At 49.4% G+C, this 17,352-nt stretch overlaps 1 protein-coding gene across 2 annotated transcripts in view; it reads left to right on the top strand.

The window, feature by feature from the left end:
• dag1 (dystroglycan 1) overlaps positions 1-11,872 on the top strand; it is a 101,760-nt gene extending 89,888 nt beyond the window's left edge. For both annotated transcript variants that reach the window (XM_072472080.1, XM_072472081.1), the window contains exon 3: positions 7,858-11,872. In XM_072472080.1, the coding sequence (XP_072328181.1) occupies positions 7,858-10,254 (2,397 nt within the window). In that variant the 3' untranslated portion in view covers positions 10,255-11,872. The remainder of the gene's footprint in view (positions 1-7,857) is intronic.
• Positions 11,873-17,352: the final 5,480 nt, after the last annotated feature.

Raw genomic sequence — 17,352 nt, 5'->3', positions numbered from 1 at the left:
CCTCTTCATCTCTGTCCCCCTCCTCTTCATCTGTGTCCCCCTCCTCTTCCTCTCTCCCCCTCCTCTTCCTCTCTCCCCCCTCCTCTTCCTCTCTCCCCCCTCCTCTTCCTCTCTCCCCCCTCCTCTTCCTCTCTCCCCCCTCCTCTTCCTCTCTCCCCCCTCCTCTTCCTCTCTCCCCCCTCCTCTTCCTCTCTCCCCCCTCCTCTTCCTCTCTCCCCCCTCCTCTTCCTCTCTCCCCCTCCTCTTCCTCTCTCCCCCCTCCTCTTCCTCTCTCCCCCCTCCTCTTCCTCTCTCCCCCCTCCTCTTCCTCTCTCCCCCCTCCTCTTCCTCTCTTCCCCCCCTCCTCTTCCTCTCTCCCCCCTCCTCTTCCTCTCTCCCCCCTCCTCTTCCTCTCTCCCCCCCTCCTCTTCCTCTCTCCCCCCTCCTCTTCCTCTCTCCCCCCCTCCTCTTCCTCTCTCCCCCCTCCTCTTCCTCTCTCCCCCTCCTCTTCCACTCTCCCCCCTCCTCTTCCACTCTCCCCCCTCCTCTTCCACTCTCCCCCCTCCTCTTCCTCTCTCCCCCCTCCTCTTCCTCTCTCCCCCCTCCTCTTCCTCTCTCCCCCTCCTCTCCCCCCTCCTCTTCCTCTCTCCCCCCTCCTCTTCCTCTCTCCCCCTCCTCTTCCCCCCCCTCTTCTTCCTCTTCCCCCCACTCTTCTTCCTCTTCCCCCCCCTCTTCTTCCTCTCTCCCCCCTCCTCCTCTTCCTCTCTCCTCTTCCTCTCTTCCCCCCTCCTCCTCTTCCTCTCTCCCCACCCTTCACCCTATCTTCCCCTCCACTGCAAAGTCTGTTGAGAAGTTTTTAAAAAATCAGTTTTTCAATTGAAGGCCTCAAGGTGGTGCAGGATTGCTGAGGGGCTGTGAGGGAAGGTACTGTAGCCTCTGCTCCCTCTAGAGTTTGGGCCTCGGCAGATGCTGATGTGGAAATACTTGACCTGTGGGCAGACGAACTGTCCTAGAACAGATTCCCTCCCTGATCCAGTCTGTGAAGCAGAGAGGACATTGCAATCAGTCATGGGACTTGAGAGTTTGGACAAAATTTTTACTCCAGCAGAGGTTTAACTGGCATTTATGGAATCATCCTAGCAGGCTAGAGGAAGGGAGAAAATTAAATATCTAGGTATTGGTTGAGGTAGAGATCTTCAAACTGTTGCTCTAATCCCTGGAGCATATGAAATGAAAAATGAAATGAATGAAAATCGCTTATTGTCTCAAGTAGGCTTCAAATGAAGTTACTGTGAAAAGCCCCTAGTCGCCACATTCGAGTGCCTGTTCGGGGAGGCTGGTATGGGAATTGAACCGTGCTGCTGGCCTGCCTTGGTCTGCTTTAAAAGCCAGAGATTTAGCCCAGTGTGCTAAACCCTCTCCCCCTCCTCTTCCTCTCTCCCCCTCCTCTTCCTCTCTCCCCCTCTTCTTTCTCTCTTCCCCCTCTTCTTTCTCTCTTCCCCCTCCTCTTTCTCTCTTCCCCCTCCTCTCTCTCTTCCCCCTCCTCTTCCTCTCTTCCCCCTCCTCTTCCTCCCCCCTCCTTTTCCTCTCTCCTCCTCCTTTTCCTCTCTCCTCCTCCTTTTCCTCTCTCCTCCTCCTCTCTACTCCCTCCTCCTCTCTACTCCCTCCTCCTCCTCTACTCCCTCCTCCTCTCTCTGCTCCCTCCTTTTCCTCTCTCCTCCTCCTCTCTACCCCCTCCTCCTCCTCCTCTCTACTCCCTCCTCCTCATCTCTACCCCCTCCTCCTCTCTACCCTAGATCTAAATATTGTGCTAAAATATTGGTTTTATATTGGGCCAGGGTGTTTGAAAAGTACTGCTTGTGATCTAAGATGGGTAGATCCGAACTCAGATCCACCCAGGGCCGCCTTAGCAACAATGTGCCAACTGTGTAACTTGATTTTAAACTTTATACATGACCGTTCAGTTCCTCGAACATTTCCCCCCCCCCCCCCCCCCCCCCCCCCCCCTCCTGTTGGAACATGACTTATTCATACTTCAGCTTCCCCACTCCCACCCCCAGAACTTCCACACACTTTAACACCCTCACTCAACCTGCATTTTGAACAGACTCCACATCCACAGCCTTTGAGGTGAGGCTCTCTGAATGTGTATGTATGCAGCCCATCCACACAAAAAGCTTAAACAATCCTCCGGTTAATGCACAATGGCATCCTTACTAAAGGTTACATTTCTGGCGTTGCTCCAAGACTATCAAGGTTTTGTGTGTTATGGATCACTGGAAATGATGCTGAGTGTTGGTGTTTTTAGAATGTAAAGTAGTTCAGTATTTGATGACGGACCAGGGAGAGAGTGGGAAACATCGCACTGTCACCTTAGACCAATAGATGGAGCCGTGCTACACATGCCTCACTGAGGGCCCCCAGTGGCGGTAACGAGTGCTGGGCAATTTTGATATTGGCCTAATCCCTTGCACGGAAACCTGGCCATTGTCCTGAACTCTGAATAATCCAATTGGTTGGCAACTGTAAATAGAAAAAATAAATACATTGCTGACACATGTTCTGCCTTCCACCTCCACTCGCCCTGCCTCCACACTGATTGCTAGCCATATAGGTGCTGCAAATTTAAATTTGTGGCTTCTGACAATTGGGGAAACCTTGAATCCATCAGTTAAAACGTCACCTGCTTAAAACTAATTTTTAGTGTTGTCTGTGCAGATGCAACATCTCTGAACAGAGCCCACAGTGGCACAGAGCAATATGACCAACTTGCTGCCCGATATTGTATACACTTGGTATCCCAGAAGATATTGAAACATTCATGGCTGAAACATCTGTCTTCTCTTCCTATCCTAGCTATTTAAGTTTCTGTGTTTCAGATTATCCGCATAACACTTAGCTCCTCGCTGCTGTGGTGGGCACCGTGACATCACCAGCCTTTCTATCTCATCGGAGTTCTGTTGTTATCCTTACCGAATCTTTCCTTGAGTTCCCCAGTTCTGGCGGGCGCACATCGGCCTGAAACTTTAACTCTGTTTCTCTCTTCACAGATGCTGCCCAGAACTGCTGAGTGTGCCCCGTTTTTTTTTCTGTGTTTATTTCCTTTAAGCTTTGCTTTGCTTCCCAGATCTGTCCTCTGGAATTTTCCTATGTCTTTAAGTGTCACACTTTCAAACCTTAGTAAGAAAATAAATTGTGTACTTTAATACAGAAATAAATTGAATCTTACATTGTGCCTTCACTGCTGGGTATTCCAGTTTACAGAGAAATGTGATGACAGCAATTTTTTTTTCCTAGTAATGTTGGAGGGATAAATGCTGGCCCAGAGACTGTGGAGAACTCTGCCGTTCTTCAAAATAATGCCAAGCGGTCTAGTCCACTGAAGAGGCATGTTGGGCCTCCATTTTGTATTCATCCAAAAAATGCCCTCTCTGGAGGTGCGGCAGTGCTGAGCACTGCAGTGGAAGTGACGGCCTAGATTTTTGTACTCGAGCCACTGGAGTGAGACTTGAACCCACAACCAGTCAGTCGTCTTGGAAGCAAGAGGTGCCACCAACTGAGCCCAGCTGACTCTGAATAATAAATTATACATTTACGGGAGGTGAAATACCAGAAGGGAAATAATGTGTACAATTGCAGTGCTGTTATATATAGTTATTTTCTTGTAGTCTGGTTAACTCTGGGAGCCCACTGGCCAGGCCTTGGTTTTTGGAATTCTAAAGCAAAATAATAATTTAAACTCTCCTTGCCTTAAATACACCCTTCCCCGATAGTTATGGATTCCATAACTGTCAGCAAAATTCAAATGCAACTGCAAATGACATAACTAAGCAAGCAACAATATTATGCCTTTTGCCTGAATGTGGCTTGGCACCTCTAGAATAGAATCCCTACAGCGCAGAAGGAGGCCTTTCGGCCCATCGAGTCTTCACCGACCCTCTATCAAGCTTGCAGTCAGACAACTGAACAAATCTTTGCCTGATTGTATTGAATTAGACTGAGTGTGAAGTTAAGATTTTGAATGCAACTGGCATTTAAACATCCCTCTACGCAATATGATTGAATTAATGGTCACTATAGGCCAAAACCAGACATGCATGCTTCGTACCTGTCAAAAGTGAAAGGGACACTACAATAGCAGTTTCCCTTGAGCCACACTCTTTATATATCCTAGCACTCTGAAGGAAGCAAGGGGCAGGATTTGCAGGGAAGTGGTCATTAATCAACAGATGCTACTGAGCTCCCAAAGAATTGGAAGCAAGAAAATATGTCTATATTAAAAAAGAGTAAAAGGTTTGACCCTGTCACCGACAGACCCATTAGTCTTGTGTCCTTAACTAGAAAAGTAATGGACTCCACATTAAGCAGCAGACTTGATGAGGACCCATACTACAATAAATTAAATAAAAAATATTACAGCATAGATTTGGAAGAGGAAGATGCCACCCAATAAACCTCATTGATTTTTATTTGAGTGCGTGACACCCACACAATACCAGTTGGATCGTCCACGGGTGCAGTTTATTTGAGCTTTCAGAAAGCTTTTGGCAGAAGTTCTGCTGAAAGGCTTCTAATTAATCAAAGTAAATCAGGAGCCAGAACATGGAATTGGGTAAGAGGGCTGTTCAAAAGCTGCAGATGCTGAGATCTTGCTTTGAATTTCTAGAAAATGCTCAGATAATCAGTATGAAAATGTAGTGAAAAGACAAGTTTTAACATTTTGAGCACCCTAGAGATTCTATTTCTGTTGCCCAGTTTCCAGGATTTGTTATTTATTAGTGTAGTTGAGGTTATGTGAGAAAGGCTGGGTGACACCCCCATCGCAGTACTGAAGGCGTACTGCAGTGTCAAAGGTGGCATTTTTCAGATAAGACCTCTACCCTCTCCGATGGCTACCATCAGCTGATCTGGGTCGTGCGAGGGTGATGGTACCGGAGAGATGGGCTGAGCGGGGGTGATGGTACCGGAGGGATGGGCTGTGCGGGGGTGATGGTTCCGGAGGGATGGGCTGTGCAAGGGTGATTGTACCGGAGGGACGGGCCGTGCGAGGGTGATGGCACCAGAGGGATGGGCTGTGCGAGGCTGATGGCACCGGAGGGACGGGCTGAGCGGGAGTGATGGTACCGGAGGGACGGGCTGAATGGGGATGATGGTACCAGAGGGATGGGCTGTGAGACGGTGATGGTACCGGAGGGACGGGCTGAATGGGGATGATGATACCGGAGGGACGGGCCGTGCGAGGTTGATGGTACCGGAGGGATGGACCGTGCGAGGGTGATGGTACCAGAGGGATGGACCGTGCGAGGGTGATGGTACCAGAGGGATGGACCGTGCGAGGGTGATGGTACCAGAGGGATGGACCGTGCGAGGGTGATGGTACCAGAGGGATGGACCGTGCGAGGGTGATGGTACCGGAGGGATGGACCGTGCGAGGGTGATGGTACTGGAGGGATGGACCGTGCGAGGGTGATGGTACCGGAGGGATGGACCGTGCGAGGGTGATGGTACCGGAGGGATGGACCGTGCGAGGGTGATGGTACCGGAGGGATGGACCGTGCGAGGGTGATGGTACCGGAGGGATGGACCGTGCGAGGGTGATGGTACCCGAGGGATGGACCGTGCGAGGGTGATGGTACCCGAGGGATGGACCGTGCGAGGGTGATGGTACCGGAGGGATGGGCCGTGCGAGGTTGATGGTACCGGAGGGATGGACCGTGCGAGGGTGATGGTACCGGAGGGATGGACCGTGCGAGGGTGATGGTACCGGAGGGATGGGCCGTGCGAGGGTGATGGTACCGGAGGGACGGGCCGTGCGAGGTTTACGGTACCGGAGGGACGGGCCGTGCGAGGGTGATGGTACCGGAGGGATGGGCCGTGCGAGGGTGATGGTACCGGAGGGATGGGCCGTGCGAGGGTGATGGTACCGGAGGGATGGGCCGTGCGAGGGTGGTGGTACCGGAGGGATGGGCCGTGCGAGGGTTACGGTACCGGAGGGATGGGCCGTGCGAGGGTGATGGTACCGGAGGGATAGGCCGTGCGAGGGTGATGGTACCGGAGGGATGGGCCGTGCGAGGGTGATGGTACCGGAGGGATGGGCCGTGCGAGGGTGATGGTACCGGAGGGATGGGCCGTGCGAGGGTGACGGTACCGGAGGGATGGGCCGTGCGAGGGTGACGGTACCGGAGGGATGGGCCGTGCGAGGGTGATGGTACCGGAGGGATGGGCCGTGCGAGGGTGATGGTACCGGAGGGATGGACTGTGCGAGGGTGATGGTACCGGAGGGATGGGCCGTGCGAGGTTTACGGTACCGGAGGGATGGGCCGTGCGAGGTTTACGGTACCGGAGGGATGGGCCGTGCGAGGGTGATGGTACCGGAGGGATGGACCGTGCGAGGTTTACGGTACCGGAGGGATGGACCGTGCGAGGGTGATGGTACCGGAGGGATGGACCGTGCGAGGGTGATGGTACCGGAGGGATGGACCGTGCGAGGGTGATGGTACCGGAGGGATGGGCCGTGCGAGGGTTACGGTACCGGAGGGATGGACCGTGCGAGGGTGATGGTACCGGAGGGATGGGCCGTGCGAGGGTGATGGTACCGGAGGGACGGGCCGTGCGAGGTTTACGGTACCGGAGGGATGGGCCGTGCGAGGGTGATGGTACCGGAGGGATGGGCCGTGCGAGGGTGATGGTACCGGAGGGATGGACTGTGCGAGGTTTACGGTACCGGAGGGATGGACCGTGCGAGGGTGATGGTACCGGAGGGATGGACCGTGCGAGGTTTACGGTACCGGAGGGATGGACCGTGCGAGGGTGATGGTACCGGAGGGATGGACCGTGCGAGGGTGATGGTACCGGAGGGATGGACCGTGCGAGGGTGATGGTACCGGAGGGATGGGCCGTGCGAGGGTTACGGTACCGGAGGGATGGACCGTGCGAGGGTGATGGTACCGGAGGGATGGGCCGTGCGAGGGTGATGGTACCGGAGGGACGGGCCGTGCGAGGTTTACGGTACCGGAGGGATGGACCGTGCGAGGGTGATGGTACCGGAGGGACGGGCCGTGCGAGGTTTACGGTACCGGAGGGATGGACCGTGCGAGGGTGATGGTACCGGAGGGATGGGCCGTGCGAGGTTTACGGTACCGGAGGGATGGGCCGTGCGAGGGTGATGGTACCGGAGGGATGGGCCGTGCGAGGGTGATGGTACCGGAGGGATGGGCCGTGCGAGGGTGATGGTACCGGAGGGATGGGCCGTGCGAGGGTGATGGTACCGGAGGGATGGGCCGTGCGAGGGTGATGGTACCGGAGGGATGGGCCGTGCGAGGGTGATGGTACCGGAGGGATGGGCCGTGCGAGGTTTACGGTACCGGAGGGATGGGCCGTGCGAGGGTGATGGTACCGGAGGGATGGACCGTGCGAGGGTGATGGTACCGGAGGGATGGGCCGTGCGAGGGTGATGGTATTGCAGTGGGGTTGTCCTTGATGAGTTGGGATAAAGTGAGTTAAACGTTAATGGACCGAATGACCTTTTGTACATTTACATTGTGAACAGAAATGACCTCATGGCCCATGTGTTCATTCAGTAGAGTAACTCTGATCATACTTTCTTTGTTAAGCTAATATCAGGGAATAATAGCAGCTGTTGCTTGTTGAAAAATGCGTCATGGCTGTTCAGTGGTGCCATAGAAAATTCTCGGAGCCATACATTACTAAATGATACATTCTGCCAAACTGGGAGTGGTAAACATGAATCAGGCATTGTGATTATATCTGTGAGGAACCCTGCCAAAGTAATGAATGAGCTTTTATCCCTGTGTGTTGAGATTAAATATGAAAGTGCTACATGGAGGTAGTAAATCAATATCTTTCTTCTTTTCCTAGATTACGGAGTCTGGGAAGGAGTCATTGCCCTCATGGTTACATTGGGATCCCGTGAGCCACTCACTTCAGGGGCTCCCGTTGGACACAGACAGAGGAGTCCACTATATCTCAGCCACTGCTTTGGAGCTGGCTGCCAATGGTAGCCTTGTGCCTTTCGCTGAAGATGTCTTCTCTATTGAGGTTCTGCCAGATGACCCATTAGACAGTGCTCCCATTGCTCTGTCATCACAGTTGGTCAACGAGGTTACACCATCGGTCTGTGCACACGAGGAACCCCTCACCATTTTGACTGTGATTTTGGACGCTGACCTAACGAAGATGACAGCCAAGCAGCGCATCGGACTGTTGGACCGAATGCGCAAGTTTGCCGAGGTGGGACTCCATCAAATGAAACTTGTTCCAGTTGTCAACAACCGTCTGTTCGACATGTCTGCTTTCATGGCCGGCCCTGGGAACGCCAAGAAGGTGGTGGAGAATGGGGCTCTGCTGTCCTGGAAGATTGGATGTTTCTTAAATCAGAACAATGTCCCTAACATCAGCAGTGTGGAGATCCCTGCCAAGGAGGGGACCATGTCTGCTCAGCTTGGCTATCCTGTGGTAGGGTGGCACATCGCCAACAAGAAGTTGCAGGTGACTAAGAGAGTGCGAAGGCAAATACATCCCACTCCAACACCCATCATAATCGCACTGCCACCAACAACTGCTGTTAAAGAACCTCCTCCTCGTATAGTCCCAACACCCACCTCTCCGATTATTGCATCCACCACGGACAAAGTGGCACCACCAATCAGGAAACCTTTGATTAGTAAGTCGTCCATGAAAACAGCCAGGCCAAAAGATACAATTACTCACACACCCACTTTGGGTCCTGTGCAACCAACCAGGGTGTTGGAGAAATCAAGTACAACCATCCCCGGTCAGATCGAACCGACTGTCACCAGACCCGGTTATGTTGAACCCACTGCTGTGCCGTCTCCACGCACGACCAAGAAACCCAGGGTTACCACTCTGAAACCGCAGGTTACGACTCCGACCGCCATTACTGTAACCACCAGGAAGCCAAAGATGCGAACTAAGGCGCCACGAGGCACTACCAAACCATCCACCAGGCTGCCGACCCCATCGCCGCCCACAAGGCGTACGACCAGCCCCGTCCACGCGACCAAGCCCTCCAAGCAGCCTGGTGTTGAAAACGAGCCGCCCAAGCTTACTAACCATATTGACCGCGTGGACACGTGGTTGGGAACTTACTTCGAGGTTAAGATCCCATCGGACACCTTCTACGACAAAGAGGACGGCACCACGGACAAACTGCAGCTCACGCTCAAACTCCGGGAACAGCAACCGCTGCCCGAGAACTCCTGGGTCAAGTTCAACGGCACCAGCCAGCTGTTATATGGTTTGCCAGACACTGGTCACGAAGGCAAGCATGAGTACTTCATGCATGCTGCAGACAAGGGAGGCTTAACGGCAGTGGACGCCTTCGAGGTACATGTACACAGTCGACCTCACGGTGGCAAATCGAGCGCCAAATTTGCTGCTCGATTTCAAGGGGATTACAGGAAACTGGCCAACAATGTTAACAAAAAAATCCAACTGATCATGAAGCTGGCCTATGCACTTGGCGACCGCAACAGTAGCACTGTGACCTTGCTCGGTATCTCTAAGGGTTCCATTGTGGTTGAGTGGACTAACAACACTCTCCCCCTCGACCCCTGCCCGGAGGATCAGGTTCGGTCTTTGAGTAGGCGCATTGCGGACAGCGATGGCAAGCTAAATTCTGTGTTTGTGACAACCATGGAGCCTGAGTTTACCCCCTTGAACGTGTCCGTCATTGGAACAGGCAGCTGCAAACATATTCAGTTTGTACCAGCGGGTCAGCTAGAGATTCCCATCGAGCCTACCGTGTCGGTTGCCGCTGGCGGGGGGCCATCCAGGACCAGCGACGATGATGTGTATCTGCACACAGTCATCCCAGCAGTGGTGGTAGCTGCCATTCTCCTCATTGCTGGCATCATTGCTATGATCTGCTACCGCAAGAAGCGGAAAGGGAAGCTCACCATCGAGGACCAAGCCACCTTCATCAAGAAGGGCGTTCCCATCATTTTCGCCGATGAACTGGATGACTCGAAGCCCCCTCCTTCATCGAGCGTCCCCCTGATCCTCCAAGAGGAAAAGCCTCCTCTTCCTCCTCCAGAGTATCCCAACCAGTCCACCCATGAGGCTATCCCCCTGGGCCAGGATCTGATTGGTGAATACACCCCACTGAGGGAAGAGGATCCCAATGCACCCCCCTACCAGCCCCCGCCACCCTTCACAGCACCAATGGAAGGAAAAGGCTGCCGTCCAAAGAACATGACCCCATACAGATCCCCACCACCTTACGTCCCACCCTAATACCCAAAGGAGACTGGAACCCCCATAACCAACCCCTCCCCACACACTCACCCACCCCCTTTCCACACCAGTGCTGTCTGTAAGGAATGGAAGTCTGCCACCATTTTTAATTTTTTGAGCACTGGGTTTGTCGGTTTGGAAGCCGAGTAATGCTGGAGTTTCACTGCAGCCCTTAATGCTGTTGATCACCTCTCCCGCTTGACGGGATGATATCCACCAGTCAGCATTGTTACCTTGATCTTTTCTGTACATTGATACCGCAGGCTTCAGAACATTTGTTTTAAAATGCTAAAGAGACCACGGGCAGCACTGGGGGATGTTTGATACGGTTTGCCTTTAACACTAATTGTACTGTTTTCTATTCACACGTCTAGCAACAGAAGTATAACAAAACGGTAGCCTAATGTAAATGTCAGAGACTGTACTGAAATCAGTTTGTTTTACATTTAATCCACTGTACCTAAATTTTTACTTCTAGTTTTGGCCATGTTAATTGTTTTTAAGTTGGAACTTTTCTCTGCTCTGGCTTTGGGACGCCTCCGTTAACTTTCTTTTTTTTGCTTCTCATCATTTCTTGCTGTCTGGCCTCTGTCGCTGGTTCTCTAAACTGTTTCCTTTTAATATCGCCAGATCGTTCGCACCCTTTGGCGCCAAGCGCTCTTGCGAAGCTGTCTGGCACATCATCGCCCCTGTGTGACTGTGCTGCACATCTCTCATACCGCACGCTGTTTTCATGTTTTGGTGTGCCATTTGCCTTCTCCTCTGCCCTGCATGCTTTCTTCATCTCTCCGGGTTCTCCCACCTTTTTCCGCTTGTGCATCCCATTTCTTCCTCGTTTGCGCCCCCTTCCTCTCCAATCCGTGCAGTTGATATAAAGTTGTTTGTTTGTCAGGTCCTGCTAATCCCATTTCAGCTCCTTGGCTGCAGACGGACAGGGGTCTTATGGTAGATTATATTCTATTCAGCCAGAAATGATTAAAATAAAAAAATTCAATCTAAGTTTTTTACTAAATTTTTGATACAGCCTCAATCCTTTTATTAAAAGCATACTGCAATTTGTAAACGCTTGGCTTCTTAGGGATTATTGAAATGAAATTGGGTTTGATTTTTTTTCCTCTTTCTTTCTCTCTCTCTCTCTCTATCTCTCTCCCTCTCATAGATCACCATATAAATTTTAATTTAGAAGGGTTTTTAAAAAGAAGTTTTACTGCTTTTATTTTTAAAGTTATTCTCACAGGATATCATGTAGGTGTGATGTCTGCCACACTTTACTGGACTGAACCACAAAGAGATGGTATTTGGAACTTGGGACTCGCAAAAACCATTGCAATAATCGTGTGTTGTGCTAGCTTGGGTGGTCAAGCTCCAGAGCTGGCTTAAAGCGCACGCCATGGGATCTTGAAGCCATAATAGAACACCGCACATGCCCGGTGTGTGCGCTTGGATCTGCAGTGGCCAAGAGAACTGATCATCCATCACTACGGTGATTGGTGGGCAAATCAAAACAGAATAATGCATTATTAGCAATTTTACTTTTTACAGTTATTAGTAAACATTTTATTTATGCCACTAGGTACTGTATGTTGGAAGTCTTGTATTAAAATGTGTTTTCACCAAAGAGATTTCTTTCTGTTCCTTGTAAGCTTTTTTTCTATAAATATTTCACGTGTGTGCACGCACACAAACACACCCACACACACACACATACCTACAGTGTATGGAATTGAGCAGTACAGTGAGCTAGGCACTAGCCTTTCATCTCTTAAGGCATGTAATTGAATCTAGACCAGGCTGATGGGATGAAATCTGTTTCCATACTAAGCCGCTGCCGATTTTAGAAGAATGAGAGGAGATCTAATTGAGGTATACAAGATGATAAGGGGCATTGACAAAATGGATGTGGAGCGAATGCTTCCTCTTGTAGGGCAATCTAGGACGAGAGGTCATAGTTTTAGAATAAGTGGTCGCAGATTTTAAACCGAGATGAGGAAAAATTACTTCTCTCAAAGGGTCGTGAATCTCTGGAATTCACTATCCGAGAGTGCAGTGAACGCCGGAACATTGAGTAAATTGAAGGAGGTTGAAGGGTTACGAAGAACAGGCAGGAAAGTGGAGCTGAGGCCAAGATGAGATCAGCCATGATCGTATTGATTGATGAAGCAGGCTCGAGGGGCTGAAATGCCTACTCTTACTGCTAGTTCTTGTGTTTTTTGGACACCATTGTATTAGCCAGTGAGATGAAGGGTGAGCGGGACCACAACAAAGTGTTTATTTAAACAGCACACTGCATAAATCAGTCTACTTAAACAGAGTCTGTGTGAACTACAGCAAAATCTCCCGATTTTTATATATATATATATATATATATATATTTAAAAGCAGGGGTATTTCACCAGAAATGTGTAACGGGTGGAGGATAGTTTACCATACAAATTATGTGTCTGAAGCTAATCCCAGTACAACAGTGTGGTCTCTTAGTGTGATTAACAAGTGAGTTATCCGATCATTTCCATTCTGGCTGAAACTTTGATGTTACTTTCTGCAGCCATGTTATGCCATATGGATCCTGAGATCAAATAACTTGGGCAGTCTCACCCTGGCTTGTAATGGAAATGAGTCAACTACACAACATTGTCCCACAGATCTATGAGCCCTGTCACTGGACCTTATCCATCTACTTGCATTTATCCCAGCTTAGGTTTCTTGCATTTGAAGCACATCATTACAAATGAATACATCTGATTGAAATACGCCATTATGATACAGAGAAAAGTAATTAATATTTCTGCTATTTCACTATCATTGCCATTGAATTTACAGTGTCTGAACCTTAGCAACCCAATCCTTATTCTGATTTTTCTTTTATTGTTTGTATCTGTGGAATATACAAAGTTTCGTATTCCATGATTTAGTTTCATAGTTCTTCTTTGCCTTCTAATTTGTGACTACTTACCCAAGCTTTTCATTTTCCTTTGTGTCATCCTATACTGTCTCTGTACTTTTATCTTCAGTTTCATTGTTGCCCCTATTTCTTTATTCATCCATAGTAATTCATTACTGACTTGTTTATCTTGCTTTTCAGGAGGATATATTTCTCCTGAACTCTTGATCTCTATTTTAAATGTTTTCCATTGCTGTTCTAATCTCTCTGTCAGTAATTTTTCCAATTTATATTCCCCAGTTCTGCTCAAATTCCTGAAAAATGTGTTTTCTCCTGATTTATTGCCCTGGTTTTTGACCTCCTTATAAGACCATAAGACATAGGAGCGGAAGTAAGGCCATTCGGCCCATCGAGTCCACTCCACCATTCAATCATGGCTGATTTCAACTCCATTTACCCGCTCTCTCTCCATAGCCCTTAATTCCTCGAGAAATCAAGAATTTATCAACTTCTGTCTTAAAGACACTCAACGTCCCGGCCTCCACCGCCCTCTGTGGCAATGAATTCCACAGACCCACCACTCTCTGGCTGAAGAAATTTCTCCTCATCTCTGTTCTAAAGTGACTCCCTTTTATTCTAAGGCTGTGCCCCCGGGTCCTAGTCTCCCCTGCTAATGGAAACAACTTCCCTACATCCACCCTATCTAAGCCATTCATTATCTTGTAAGTTTCTATTGGATCTCCCCTCAACCTCCTAAACTCCAATGAATATAATCCCAGGACCCTCAGATGTTCATCGTATGTTAGGCCTACCATTCCTGTGATCATCCGTGTGAATCTCCGCTGGACCCGCTCCAGTGCCAGTATGTCCTTCCTGAGGTGTGGGGCCCAAAATTGCTCACAGTATTCTAAATGGGGCCTAACTAATGCTTTATAAAGCTTCAGAAGTACATCCCTGCTTTTATATTCCAAGCCCCTTGAGATGAATGAATTATCCTTGTGTTGTGATCACTATTGCCTAGATGTTCCCCCATGTGTACTTCTCTTATCTTGTGGTTCATGCCCCATTACAAGATTCATTGGTGCTCATTCCCTCTCCTTATTGAGTATTTTTCCATACTAAGTAAGAATGTGTCCTGAACACATTGTAAAAACTCAATTATGCTTTCATCACCCCGTGCCAATTTATTTGGAGATATGTACCATACCTGAGGTCCATGCCCCAAGCACGAAACACAGTACTCCAATTGGCCTAAGCTGAACCTAAAACAACTTCCACTACTTTGTCTTCCACCTTCTTCAAGATAAAGGCCAACATTCCATAAGTCTTTGTGAATTTCTTTTGTATCTGCCCATCAGTTTTTAGTAATTTCTGTGTTTCTAAACTCTCCACACTTCCTAGCGTATCCCTATTTCAAATATATTCTAATGTCTTTTCTGGATCCAAAGTGGGGCCATCTCAATCTCCACCCCCCCCCCCCCCCCCCACCCCCAAGGATATGTTAAGGTTGGGCCACGGAATGGCAGACTGACTGCACTGTTCCCCTCATGTTTCTGGGGGTCCTAGTGCACAATGGTCAGTAGTTTGTGTGTGAAAGCTGGCCAATCAAAGCTTCTGAATCTATGACGGTTCTCTGGCTTGACAGTCGAGATTATTTTCACAAAAAGAAATGGTGTTTAAAAAAGGGTCGTTTGAAATCCAGGACAATAGATGAGCCAAAAAGTTGCACATCATAGAATTACTGCATAGAAACTACAGACGGATGTCCTGGTTACTGAAGACCAGCCACGCAGTTCTGTTATTGCCAATGTGAACTCCGTTTGGTAAGTTACCTCCCTGGTTCCAGGGTAAGGAATGTCGCGAGTGTGCATAACATTCTGTGGGGAAGAAAAGGTGCATGTTTGAGCAAATGATGTAGGGAGGAAGAGGGTTGAGACCTTGCGGCTAGAGATAAAGGAAGGAGGGCGGCACGATGATGCAGTGGTTAGCATTGGGACTGCGGCGCTGAGGACCTGGATTTGAATCCCAGCCCTGGGTCATTGTCCATGTGGAGTTTGCACATTCATCCCATATCTGCGTGGGTTTCACCCCCACAACCCAAAGATGTGCTGGTTATGTGGACTGGCCACGCTAAATTGCCCCTAAAATAGGGGGGGAAGAATAATTTGGTACTTTAATCTCTAGGAAGGGGGCGGGGCAATTAGAAAAGAAAATCTCAAAATAGTATCTCTGGATTTTTTTGTTACAGTCATTCATGGGATGTAGTGTTGCTGGCAAAGTTAACATTTATTACACATTCCTAATGTCCTTGAGAGTAATATAAGAGTCAACCATATTGCTGTGGCACTGGAGTCTAGTCACATGTTGGCCAGTGTATATTAATGATCTGGACGTCAGGCGGGATGGTGGTGCAGTGGTTAGCACTCACAGCATCGAGGACCCGGGTCACTGTACGTGTGGAGTTTGCACATTCTCCTTGTGTCTGTATGGGTCTCATCCCCACAACCCAAAGATGTGCAGAGTAAGTAAATTGCCCCCTAATTGGAAAAAAGAATTGGGCACTCCCATGATCTGGGAGGGGAGGGTATGATTAGTAAGTTCGCAGATGGTACAAAAACTGGTGGTGTGGTAAATAGCGAGGAGGAAGGCCTTAGATTACAGGATGATATAGATGGGCTAGTCAAATGGTCAGAACGATGGCAAATTTACCCCTGAAAAGTGAGGTGATGCATTTTGTGAGGATTAACCAGGCAAGGGAACATAGAATGAACTGTAGTTTGCTAGGAAGTACAGAGGACCAGAGAAATTTTGGGGTGCATGTGTTTAGGTCCCTGAAGGCAGCAGGACAAGAAGTAAGGTGGTTAATAAGGCATGTAGGATACTTACCTTTACTAGATGAGGAATAAAGAGAGCAGGGAAGTTACCAGGGAGCTGTATAAAAACTCTTGTTAGGCCACAACTAGTGCTGTGTGGAGTTCTGGTCGCTACATTATAGGAAGGATGGGGGTCAATAACCAAGGGGCATCTTAATGAAGCATTTTGGGAATAATCCTGCAGTCAGCATCGTAGTGAAGCAGTCTGGGAAGAGAGTCCTGCAGTGAGAATCACAATGAAGCAGTCTGGGAAGAGAGTCCTGCAGTGAGAATCACAATGAAGCAGTCTGGGAAGAGTGTGCTGCAGTCAACATCACAGTGAAACTGTCTAGGAAGAGTATCCTACAGTCAGCATTGCAGTGAAACAGTCTGGGAAGAGTGTCCTGCAGTGAGAATCACAATGAAGCAGCCTGGGAAGAGTGTCCTGCAGTCAGCATCATGATGAAGCAGGCTGGGAAGCGTGTCCTGCAGTCAGCATCACAGTGAAGTGGTCTGGGAAGAGTGTCCTGCAGTCAGCATCACAGTGAAGCGGTCTGGGAAGAGAGTCCTGCAGTGAGAATCACAATGAAGCGGTCTGGGAAGAGCTGTTCAGGCAGCACGCTCAGTTTGAGAAAAAACTACAGTGATTTCACAGGAAAGTAGTCAGCTGATTGGTTGGTGGGTAACTGATAGGAACTGTGTCCAAATAGCTGAAAAGGACAACAGTTAGAGAATGGGGAGGATAAAGGAGAAAACAGGGAGGATAAAGAAGTGAGTCTGAAAATAGAACTAGGAAATTATAAGAGCTGATTGGATGAGTATAAGGAGCAAAGAAGAATGGCCTAGTTAATATTAGTTAATACCAGTTAATATTATTAACTGGTGTTAACCAGTTGAAGGATGGCCGCCTTCTGCACTGTAAATTCTATGATAACCACTATGATTATTGATATTAAAAAGGATAAATTTAATTTAAAGGGTAAGGCATGCCAGCAGAGCTCCAAGCCATGGTCTGCTCTTGCTCCATGTGGCAGACCAAGAATGTTTTCAGTTCCCGGGACCAGCATGAGTGCAGGAAGTGTCTCCAGCAGCAGCTCCTGGAAGCCCGGGCTTCGGAACTGGAGGGGCAGCTGGGGACACTGCAGAGCATCTGCGAGGTGGAGAGTATCGTGGATAGCACGTATAGAGAGGGGGTCACACCGCAGTCTCAGACTCCCCAGGCAGGCAGGGAATGGGTGACCACCAGAAAGAGCAAGAGACTAAGGCAGTGCAGGAATCTCCTGTGGCCATTCCCCTGCAAAACAGATAAACCGCTTTAGATACTGTTGAGGGGAATGACCTCCCGCCGGGGGCGGGGGGAGCAGC

This window comes from Scyliorhinus torazame, chromosome 13 (genome assembly GCF_047496885.1).
Source record: "Scyliorhinus torazame isolate Kashiwa2021f chromosome 13, sScyTor2.1, whole genome shotgun sequence".
Taxonomy (NCBI): Eukaryota; Metazoa; Chordata; class Chondrichthyes; order Carcharhiniformes; family Scyliorhinidae; genus Scyliorhinus; species Scyliorhinus torazame.
Note: the sequence above shows the minus strand (reverse complement) of the source record. Positions and strands in the feature narration are given on the sequence as shown.